Below are 12711 nucleotides of genomic sequence, written 5' to 3' on the forward strand. Positions count from 1 at the left end.
AATCGAGTCAAGCCGTAAGTAAAATGTGTAAATCATTGTGCATTATAGCGTGTATTTAAGTTAAAGTGACTATGGAAATTAAGTGCATTGCAAAGTTGTATGGAGAAAGAATAAACTAGTTTTATTTAAGAAAGGACTTGTATCGCTGAAGTTCTTCGGAAAGAATTTTTACGAGTAATTAACAAATGACCAGAGACGTAACAAAACAATTATAAGCAAGAAACAGATATATTTGTTATTCTTAATTTTGGGGGAACCCGCGAAAGTACATCTAGTATATATATTTTTATAATTTTGTGAATCTAGTATTAACAAGTAAAATACCTTAACAGGACGTAAATAACTTCCTTCCCGAATATGGTTTTGCAAGCGTTGAGAAAGTTGACTTCCTCCATTAGGTGCCACTTCATTAACAAAATCGTTGGAGGGCTAAAAATGAAAAAGGTCAATAAAACAAAGCAGGTTCATCACACATTCTGAACTTATCCTGTTTTACATTATTTCGGCAAACTGCTTTAAATAATTTTAATATGAATGACAAAGAAAAAAGAAAACACACATTTCTATAATGTAACAAGATTTACGATACGGTTAAACCTCAAATATTTTGGACAAACTTGAGTTGAACTATATATGTGTATGAAAAGCCAAGAAACAATACTTTATGATGCTCTAATAATGAGATAGCAACCAAAACTAAATGTCTAAACTTTCATTTGACCTTCATTGGTCACACTTTGGAAACATATAAAAATGTAGTAACAAAAAGTTTGTTCGCTTTTTTGTTAAGCATAAAGCTACATAATAAGTTTTCTATGATGTGTCCACCACAAGTATCAAAACCCAATTTGTAGCGTTATAAGCCATCATACTGCAAAAACAAATAATGCAATGAAAGAGTGCATGGGCCGCCCATTCCACTATTTTGAGCCATAGTACGAGAACCATTCGCTCGATGCAAAGGTACCAATGCTACACCCGTCATTAGGCGTTACTTTCATTTGAAGTTGGCTTAATATGTTTTGTCACCAACCTCCTCGCTCATATAAGCCATCATTCGTGCCATTAAAGCTGCAAAATTGAAAAAGCTACTCTACCAGATTTCATTGAAATTGGCTTAGCAATTTTTTATAACAGATGCCAGACCAACAGCCGTACAACTCTGTTGTGTATATACACGTATATCTGAATGTATATATACGTATAGATATTTTTTGCAAGTTTCTAACTTTTCATTATGAAAAATAAACAAAACATATTTGAAAACACTGAAAACTTTGGAAGCATGTAGGGAACACTGATGTTTTTTTTTTGTTATTTCAATATCAATTATTTCGTCTACTTTGGATTTTTAAGTGTAATTTAGATTTTTTATATTTAAAACTGTAATTCTGATTTTTCAATTTTCTTTTCTTCGTATTTTCTTTTCATATTGCATGAGAAAATGGCTGAATCAACACTGGAAAAAGTAGGCTTATGTTTGTATATCACATTATTCACTTTAATCGCCATTCATTACACTTTATTTATTTACTGTTTTGTTTTCGTCATAAACAGAAGCTAAATTATTCCGTATTTGTTTTGCTGTTAATTATTACAGTGCTGAAAATGACCAAGCTAGACTATTAATGTATCCCGTGAAGCAGAATACTTAAATAGCAGTACAAGTAAGGCTCTAGACGTGTTAATACGCCTATTATTGCCCGTGATACCTGTATGAAAACCTATTATCTCAAATTAATCGTGTTCATTTGATTTCCTGTTCTAAACTCCGTAAACTTCGTTTTCTTAAATATTTTGAATTTCCGGTTAATGAAAGTTTTTCTGTAAACAACAGTGATTGTTGAATAATGGTACTTACATGTTTTATTGGATATAGTTTATTGTAAAACAAATGTTTTGTTTAATACTCTAGAACAGTAAAACTAAAAGACAGTGCCTCATCTGAGACTATAAATGTTGACACAATGTAAACCCCAATCCACATAAAAATAACTATAATCTGGTAACTATCAAAATCAAATGATACACGTTTATGTATTACTTGTCCTAATGTCTTTCTTCTGTATTTTTATAAATTATAACTAACAAAACAGTACAAGTACCGTTATTCAACAACTACTGTTAATTATAAATAAAACTTTCATGAACCGGAAATTTAAATTTTTTTATGTAAACAGACTTTATTGGGTTTAGAACACAATTATCTGACAACGCTTATTTCTTAAATCAAGTGTAAATGTTTGTGCTCAATCATGTTGAAAGAATTACTAACGATATCTACTGAAGAAAATGTTAAAAAATAATAGATAATTATGTTATTAATATTTCTCCAACTTATACAATTGATAAACTTTTGATAACTCTTATTCTTACTTAGGTAATTAGTAAATATTTTTTTATTAAAGTCTAAGATTGTGAAATTATTTAATGATGCCTATCTGTACATGTGTCTATAGGAATTTCTATTCAGGTACAAAATTAACTAAAATACAGCACCCCATTATCGTTAACAAATATCAGTTTTCTGTGCTTGGAAGGCAACGTTAAATCCACTACCAGATGGCTCTACCAAAGGATTGTAGAACGTTGTACGTCTTTCGACTATAACAACTCGGGTGTTATGGAATGTGACAGCGAAAATAAATTCGAACACTTTGACATTCCATTCATGACAACAGATTGAAGAACATTAGCAATCGAATAAGATCTGACCATTAAGACTTTGCAGCCTGAAATAAACATCATGTTGAATTATAATGGCTGGAAATGGCTTGAATGGGTAATGAAGAGAAACTTTAATATAAGTTTTTCTTCATTACCCATTCAAACCGTCTCCAGCCATTATTAGTCTCAAAGTGAGTTTCTCGTCATCGAATCATGTAGAATTATTTCAATATTTTAATTAGAGTATGCCTGATCACACAGGTATTATTGGTAACGGCTAACCCTACCCCTGTCTCTCATATCACAATTACTTCAGGCTTATATAAAAGTTTCAGACAGAGGCGTCACTAGGCGCTGGCACACGGGGCCTGTACCCCGATTCTAGTTGACAGTGCCCTGAATCCCCAGTTGGTGTCTTGAGAAATCATAATAGACGCGCCTGTGGGCCCTAGGCCCGCATCTTTGAAGCAGTTAGTGACGCCTGTGGTCTCAGGTCTCGCTTGTTCCACCATTTTGCGTCGTAGAATACATTAATGACCTCGCATGGTTATTTTCAGCACACTAATGATTCACAACAAAGTAAATACGGAATAATTCAGTGTCTGTTTATGACGGAAACAAAATAATAGAAAAATAAAGTGTAATGAATGACGATTAAACGTGGTAATATGGTATATAAACATATGCCTACCACTTTCAACGTTGGCTTGGCATCTTTCACCATTTTGTCATGCGGCAAGACAAGGCATGTGAATTTTCACTGTGGTGGAAATAAACAAACAAAAGAAAATCCAAAAATCTGAATAAAATTTAAGTATCAAAATTACATTTTGAAAACAAGATTCTAATCAAGAAAACCAAAATTTTATTAAAAACTGCAAATCAAACGATAGAAATAACGAACAAAACAAAATAAGATATCGATGTTCCTCATGGGCTTCAGTGGAAAACAGATTTATTATAAATACTTTTAAAAGTAGTTTTATAAATATGTGTGCGTCGTATTACTTATTTTTATTTGTTGCTACAATGACAGTCATTAAAACTTACAAACATGTCCTCTTCGCCAAGAATCCTCGTTAAGTGAGATATATATGTAGTGGCTAGAATCAAAACGTCCAGTTTAGAAAGTTTGGTGTTTGGTGGAACGTATGGAAGTGCTCTTTGAAGGGTTTGGAAAGCGTCTCGCAGACTCCTGACTCTCGTTCTTTCTCTTTCTGCATTTCTAGAGGTGCTACAACCTTTGGGCCAAATTTTCTTTCCTTTGACTATAGAAACTAAAAACGACATTGTAAGGGTTAAACAAGTAAATTCTAGTATAATTAGTGAGGACATTGAGTGCAACAAATATCAATAGTATATAAATCAAAATAATTTTAAAAAATGATTTACATCCAGACAACGCTAGAGCGTTGTGATAAATATTTAGGTCGTTGTTTTTTCGATATCGCATAGCTACACAATGGGCTATCGGTACCCTGTCCACCGCGGGAGATCGAACCTCGGATTGTAGACTTACCGCTGACCCACTGTGGAGACGATGAGTATTTGAAGGGAACAGAAGAGATTGAAGAACGTTTTTATTCAATATTTTTGTTTGAGATAACGCTTTTATCCCAAACGTAAGCATTTGCAACCTTATGTATACTATATGTAACAGTTTCTAGTGTTATGAAAATAGCAAAATCTGGCACTTTTCCAGAAGAAATTATAGACTTGCATATGAAAATTATATAACTTCATAACAAAATTTAAGTTCAAGTGAACCATTTAAATCTTTGACATACTCTGTGTACACATAAGCTCGTATACTGTAAAATAATGTTTAAAATTCACGAACTATCATGATGTCATGGAATTCGGACGTTTAACTAAGGCAAGCTTAACTCTTGTGTACACTTGAGCTGTTAGTTGAAAATACTTTTAACGACAAACTCAATAGCGATATGATAAACAATTTCTAGAGTTATATTGTGTTCACTAGTTAGCAATGAATATATAACTGAAATATGTTAATTGCCCCAAAACTGTTCATTTTTGAACGACAGGTTTCATTTATAAATTTCGAAGGTTTTTTTGACATTAATGTTTTGTTTCTTGGTAAGCGTAAAGCTACGTAATGGGTTATTTACTGTGCCCAGCGCGAGTATCAAGACTCTGTTTTTAGCGTTATAAACCCTTAAACTTACCGCTGAGCCACCACGGGCTCGTTTTTTTTTAAAGGACGTATAACTGAAAAAACATATCCTGCTTATTTTGGTTGATGCTGAAAGGTTTTTGATTACCATGATAATACTAAACGAGGCACATCAGAAAATAAAAAAAGAGGGAATTACCTAGTTTGAATACTTTGTTTCACAGATATAACAAACGAAGCCAATACACCACCATTAGGAATATTTCCGCTTTGTGTGAAAACCTTATCCAGAGAGAATAATGGATTTTCATAGCTAAAATATTATTTTATGTTTTATCTAATTATTTTAATGAGTTCCCTTTGATATAAAACATAAAACTTCGTGATCATAGATTAGCACGATTAAGTCATACTAAATAAAGATATCACAGATATTCTGTATTTTGAGCTGCAAAACACATCAACAAAAAAGCAACATGCTCTTACTTAGTTCTAAATTCAACACAATATATAACCCTAGAATTACCGATACGATCCAAATGGACCCACCAGCTTTTCAAACATGTCTCTAAACAACTACCTACTTGTGAGTCCTTGACCGTGTTGTTTACAGGATCCATAATAGCATTGGAATCATACAAAAACTATAAACAAGGTAGTCTGAGAGTTAACCTTTACAAATGTTAGGGTGAAAAACTTCCCGTAAAGGTTATGGGCACGTGATTTCTTAACGTTTCTAACTTTCTTTTACTTTTCTAAAAATGTAGTCATAGTTACCCTTTTTTTTGCTTCTTTTAGATTTCATCGATGAAACAAAATTCATGTTCAGAAATCCACCCTTAGTTGACATCTCGTTTACATTCATCTTTCTTCCTAACGTCGGATCCATTACAAACACAGTACTTCTTTCTCTTGGACAAAACACTTTTATATTCTGTCCAGACAGACTTCATCTAAATAAAATCACACCCTATAATAAATAACCTTCTATCAAACAGTCTATAAAAAATATCAAATAACACTCAAAACAACGAATTGCGATTTGTATGTTGATCACGCCTTATCGCTGGTGTTGCTGTACATTGATAGATGTCATTAATGATTTGATCATCCACCCCACACTACTACACTGGCTCATATACCCGGTGAATACGACTCAGTGTCTGCTGTGGTTATGTTTTTCTTTATTGGGTTTTATTGTGCGTTAGATAATCAAAATAATATTGGCGATAACATTTTTTAGTTTGATTTAACAATTTAAAACAAGAGGATTAATACAGGATGATATCTTACAACTTAATTAAATCCCAAATAAAAATATGTAATTATCGTGACATGTTATGTGGTTTGATGTAAGCTCTATCCGAAACGTCATCTCCAAAACTAGACAGAAGGCAAGAATAGTTTATACGAAACTACAGTTCTACACATTCCTAAAACATTATTTAATTGTTGCGATGTTGTTTTTCTTTTTTGTACTATTGGACAGGATTTTGGCCACGTTCGTGTTGTTACTTAGTTTCCTTGCAAAAGCTTTAACAGTTGTGGAATAAACAAAACAACAACACAAAACATGATGTAAAATAAGAAGCGTAGTTTTCTGTTACTGTCTCGATGAGGATTTTGTGATAAGTTATTTGTCGCAATGTGTTTCTTGACAATTTTTAGAGTAACTTACTTTAAATATAAAAAAATATACAACTGCATGATACGAGTATTGTAAGCTTATTCAGAAATGTTCATATAAATATATCAACATAATTCTTATCGAATTCTTGTCATATTTTAAACTAGACTATGTTTCTTATGTAACTTATGTTTAACAACTTTTTTCTCTTCCGCCCCCCCCCCAGAGGCACAGCGGTATGTTTGCAGACTCATACCGCTAGAAATCGGGTTTCAATACCTGTGATGGGCAGAGCACAGATAGCCAATTATGTAAACTGGTTCATGCACATTGAGATACAAAAACAACTTAGAATCATATAACTTGTAAAAATTGCTGGTCTCTAAATAACACTTGTACCAACGAAAGATTGCTTGACAACTTTTAATTAAAATAAACGATTGTATAAATATTCATTCAGTATTTGTCAGAGCAACAATTTTACAACTGAAAATGTCAAATAACTATTCACGATAACCTATCCTAGTTCAATCAGATTTTCAGGAGACTTAAAGAGAAAACCAAGTAAGTATCTAATAGCAACAGTTTATTGCATATAATAGTATATATTTGTTATATTCATAACATAATAAAGTTTTCTCTCTAACGTAGGTTTATAACAACAACAAAAATGTAGTTCACTTACCCACAGACATGCCAATATTTACAGGCTTTGAAAGTTTTGCTTGTTTTCCAGATGTGATGAATTTAAGGTTTTCCCTCTAGTTATTTTAGACGTTGGTGTTCGTAATTGAGTTGTGTGTGGAGAATACGGTGCAAAGAAATTTAATCAACTGTCTAATGTATGGCCTCATATAAAACTTTTTGTGGCAGGCACCAGCTCTCTCCACTGCAGTAACCTAACCTTGTTGAGGAACTTTAAGAGCTAGTTTTCACTGACTTTTAAGCTGACCCTTTATATCAGTAACCAGGGTGAGCTAGGTGCCGACGGTGTACTCAAAATCACTAACGAGTAAATTAAAATGCATGTCTGAACTAAATGATGGACTTAGCAGTTTGTTATTGACCTCACACTGGAAATACGGCGGGAAAAAATTCTGTGCTTTTTTAATTACTCAAAATGACGCCATGACAGAAACAAAGAGTGCAATCGTAAAAATGCCGTTCCTTCTAAGTGACCCTTCACGATCTTTGCTATGTAAACCGTTCGCGCCCGGCTCACTTCGGACTTGAGCACGTGGCACGAGCCGCGCTTTCTAGAGTCTAGAGAGGTGATATGTTTCCCTTTGACAGGATCCTTATCGAGATTGAGCGATCATGTGTGGGTCGGATGTCAGACACCTTCCAATTAAGGAATTACATCCTAATTTACTACCCCGTGAGAATGTCTCCGGCGTCACAAAGTCATTTTTTATAGACTACCTGACCATGTTCAAGAAAAGACTGATATAAGCCCAGATAAAAAAAAAATGGTCACGCATCAAAATATTGTTATTCTCCTCCTCCTTCGTTTTCTCTCTCCATCACAGTTGAACTTAAACTGTTTTTCTTATACAATTCTCTATAAATTCTTACTCTCAAAGCTGAAATACGATCTTATAACAACAAATCTGAAATTCAAACGGAGGTTGTTTTAACGGTTTTCATTGCTCAAAAGTTAAGAAGAGTTTGATTGTCGATACGTCATTATACAGTTACTGTGGTTTGATTGTCGATACGTCATTATACAGTTACTGTGTTTGATTGTCGATACGTCATTATACAGTTACTGTGGTTGATTGTCGATACGTCATTATACAGTTACTGTGTTTGATTGTCGATACGTCATTATACAGTTTCTGTGTTTGATTGTCGATATGTCATTATACAATTACTGTGTTTGATTGTGGATACGTCATTATACAGTTTCTGTGTTTGATTGTCGATATGTCATTATACAGTTTCTGTGTTTGATTGTCGATACCTCATTATACAGTTACTGTGTTTGATTGTCGATACGTCATTATACAGTTTCTGTGTTTGATTGTCGATACGTCATTATACAGTTTCTATGTTTGATTGTCGATATGTCACTATACAGTTTCTGTGTTTTCTTTTGTTATTTGTGACCAGTTACAAATCGTAAAGTTTCACAAGTATTCCACGGTTTGTTAATTAGCTACTATTGTAAATTCTAAAATAACAACTAAAATAGCCAGTTTTTTTATCTAATGTTTAGGAGTGTTTTTGAAGGGCTGGTTATCTATTTGCGAAGTTACTTAAATTTTGTTTTACAATCTGCAAGTGTCTAGACTTGGACTGATAATGTTTCGAACGGTTCCAGCTTCTTTTTTATGAAAATAGTAGCACATCGCAAACAACTAGCTGTTGTAGTTTGTGAAGCTTCGTGAAAATGAAAAACCACCAATTTTCCACAACTTACATTAAATAATAAGCTTGAGAGCTTATAACGCTAAAATGCGGGGTTCAATTCCTGACATTGACACAGCACAGGTCTTTTCCACAGCAATGGTTTACTTGATATGTCAGAAACAATTTGTTTTTAATTAACTGTTTTATGGGAGAAAATCCAAAACTAAACGAAAGGAAAACAAGATATATCATTTCTTATTAGCCAGGGGTAACATGGATTGAAAGAATGCACAGTTATAAGATCTGTACGTTAATATTTCGTTCTGTCCAGCAGTGTTTTGCTACAAAACCATATCCATTACCCAGTTTATTGGTTCTCGTTCACGAGCCTTACTTCTTAATTAGTATTACTGTGAAATGCCGGTGGGGATTGGGGGTGGGGGGTGGACATTCGTTAGGTAATGATAGATATTTCTCAGAACCGAACTACCCAACTCATATTTGTAAAACGTTTTCAAATGTGATTTTTGTCGGGGTCTAACCACTAGCAGTTCTTTGATTAAATTATCACAGTTTCTGACCCTCCTCGTCTTACGAAAAAAAAAACCTCAACAGATTGAATAACAAGCTGCACGAGGTTCCCAGTGACGTTAGGTTGGTTACAACAGACAGATCCCATAAATTTTCCCGTGTTCCCATCCAGCCTCGTTTCAATAAATATCAATTACAATTTAAGGAAATATTACATTTCAACCTCATTTTCTGAACTCTGAGATATTCAGTAAGATGAACTCGGTGCTGAAACATTATATCAATTTAAGAACTTATATATAAGACATCTGTAGTAAATTGAGTTGAAATGGCATATTATTATATATATACATGATGATAATCGTATTGTATTAATTTATCTAATTTGGCATTACAATATACTATTTGTCTTCCTTCTGCCCATAACAAGAAAGCAGTGACTCTTCAACGTTATATTCTTATCCTGACATTTTAAAACATATGGGGATCATCCTGAGTTTGGCCTCACAGGAATAGACTGTTTACTGTTTGTATAAAAAAACTTGTTATGACATAATACCTGTGTTGACAGAGTTACAAGTGCATTTATAAGCAGCTGTGTGCAACTGTTTTACCAGTAAACTATAAAATACTTTAGTAAGAACAGATGTACTTTGAAATGAAAACCATACCTGATGGAAATGTGAGACAAGTATAAGTGTTTTTTTTTCTAGTTTCTTTACGATACCTAATGTGTTGTGACGCTATCGATTTACAGATGACCATTTCATCATTTTCCTGCTTAATTTGTTTTTAAAATGAATTCAAAATTATAGAAAATGTAATTAACTTTAAGTTGAAGTAAATCTAGTTAAAAAGAAATATATATTAGTGACCAGAATATTTTGACAGTTTTACAAGTGGTAATATTTCAACATTATGATATTTCTTTACAAAATATATTGGATTACCCACTATTTTTCGCTACTACCATGAATAGAATTCAATTTTCTGTAAAAATAATCATCTTAATATTGTTACGCAAATACAAAAGGTTGTGTTGATATTTCACAATCGTCCAGCTAGCCGAAATATACATTTATATATAACGATTTGTCATTGTCTCAAGCAGGCTGAAAATCTGGAACGTGTTTGTTATTTATGACTGATTTTCAAACACTACATGTTACCTCACATTCATATAATACATTTTTACAAAAACAAGTAACAAGTGTTAATCTTAACACGAAAATATTTGAGTTTTTCTCGATAAGATGTTATCATAAATGATCCACAGTCCGCTTCTTCCAGTGTAAAACAACGCCCTCCACTATATTTAAAACATTATTTTACCCCTATCATCACACTCACGTACAGAACAATTTAACTTTGTGTTTACAAACCTCACATCTGTTCTTTCCATCGCTACTACATCTTGCAAATATGTTATACTAACCACCGTCTATCGCCTCCACATTTAGAAATCTATTTAATGTCCACTGTCAATCGCAACATCTACAAACCTGTTTTAATGCCACTGTCAGTCGCCACATCTACAGATCTGTTTTAACGTCCACTGTCAATCGCCACATCTACAGATCTATTACAATCTACACTGTCAATCGCAACATCTACAAACCTGTTTTAATGTCACTGTCAGTCGCCATATCTACAGATCTATTACAATCTACACTGTCAATCGCAACATCTACAAACCTGTTTTAATGTCACTGTCAATCGCCATATCTACAGATCTATTACAATCTACACTGTCAATCGCAACATCTACAAACCTGTTTTAATGCCACTGTCAATCACCACATCTACAGATCTATTACAATCTACACTGTCAATCGCCACATCTACAGATCTATTACAATCTACCCTGTCAATCGCCACATCTACAGATCTATTTTAATTTCCTCTTTAATCGCCATATCTAAAGATATGTTTAATGTTCTATTGTCATCGCATCTGCAAATCTAGTTAGATGTCTTTATCATCATAACCTCAACTAGAGACCTGGTTTACTACGTTTCTCTCTATGTATTTATTTAAAATACATTTGTTCAGAAAAGAATACCGATCGAGATTCAGACATGATATTGACATTGATGGAATTGTGGAGACAGAAAACGTGAATTGTTCCATAATACTGTCTTGTTTTCCTTTACTTGTTTTTTCAGAACTATATGTGATTTTTTTTAGTTTTGGTGGCTTGTGCAAACGGAAAATGTGATTTTTTTTCTTTTTCTTTACTTTAATCCAGTTTTTGTTTTTCCGAACTGCATACAATTTCTTTTAGTTCTAACATAGTAGAATATTTTCGTTTCTTCTAAGCCAATTGTAGAAAAAAGTGTCTCTTTCTAAGTTAGTATATAAAACAATTTTATTTTTATTGTTTAATACAAGTGATGTATTATTATTATTATAGATGGTGTTACCTACAGATACGGTAAAGGCTCCAGCCAAGTTAGAAGAATGAAGTAATACTTCTATATATAGAACATAACTTTTGGATAAATCTTGTATATTACCATGGCTGTTATAAATGATGAAATGCTAATATTCTTACGTTTATGAACAATTCTAAATACTCGTACCTCACATTAAAACAACAACTTCATATCTGTTTTAGAGTAAGAGAAATTAGCAATGGTAAAATTATTCATCGTCTTGTTCCCTTTCCCGAAGAAGTAAAACGCGTGATAAACAAAGGAGAAACGGAACGAAAGAAAGTTTCAATAGATACTAATGTTATTTATGAATATTGTTTATACATATAATGTTAATGGCGGATTACTCTATACAGCCACTAGGTTCTCACTGATGACTTAAGGGCCTAGAATCAGATTGAAAACCTGAAAATGGTCTAAGATACTGCAGCTGTGTTGATTTTTTCCTTTACAACTACTGCTCGATTCCCATTTCGGGTGAAATCTTATTTTAAAATCAGAATGTTTGAAAGGGGGGTTTCTAATTGGTGATATTAAAAGGTAACAGATATAGTGCGAAGCATGCAAAGCTGATTTTATATAAAAACAAAATAGGTGCTATGAGATTAAATCTGGAAGCAATTTTGCATGAAATATAACTTAAACAATTACATGGCTGTTCACGTAAAATCCACAAACATTACAGACTGTATTGTAATAACAGAGTATAGAAGAATAATTCGTCTTGTCAATTGTGTTCTAAAGTAATTGAACCAGCCTGTGTGGACTTTGACAAAAATAAACAATTAGTTAAAGCTCGTGATACAACTGTGATAACTAAAAGTGTAACGAACATCCATAATAATAAAAGGGCGTGTCTGTTAGTCTCTGTGTGTGTGTGTGACCGCCATAGCTCCAAAAGAAAACAACCTAGAAACCTATAAGTTTACGCACATACTAAGTAGACCCTGAGGGTGTCCAAC

The 12711-nt window shown here is 33.1% G+C and overlaps 1 protein-coding gene across 3 annotated transcripts in view; it reads right to left on the reverse strand.

The window, feature by feature from the left end:
- LOC111087990 (transcription factor 23-like) overlaps nucleotides 1-7293 on the reverse strand; it is a 14511-nt gene extending 7218 nt beyond the window's left edge. Inside the window, exons 1-4 of one of the 3 annotated variants that reach the window (XM_022396636.1) lie at nucleotides 7117-7290; nucleotides 5582-5774; nucleotides 3718-3944; nucleotides 325-429 (exon numbers count right to left, since the gene is read on the reverse strand). In XM_022396636.1, coding sequence (XP_022252344.1) covers nucleotides 325-429; nucleotides 3718-3944; nucleotides 5582-5693 — 444 coding nt within the window. In that variant the 5' untranslated portion in view covers nucleotides 5694-5774; nucleotides 7117-7290. Of the gene's footprint in view, nucleotides 1-324; nucleotides 430-3717; nucleotides 3945-5581; nucleotides 5775-7116 lie in introns of all 3 variants that reach the window. The other 2 variants (XM_022396635.1, XM_022396637.1) reach the window with 2 other exon arrangements.
- Nucleotides 7294-12711: the final 5418 nt, after the last annotated feature.

Source organism: Limulus polyphemus, unplaced genomic scaffold (assembly GCF_000517525.1).
Source record: "Limulus polyphemus unplaced genomic scaffold, Limulus_polyphemus-2.1.2 Scaffold2953, whole genome shotgun sequence".
Lineage (NCBI taxonomy): Eukaryota > Metazoa > Arthropoda > Merostomata > Xiphosura > Limulidae > Limulus > Limulus polyphemus.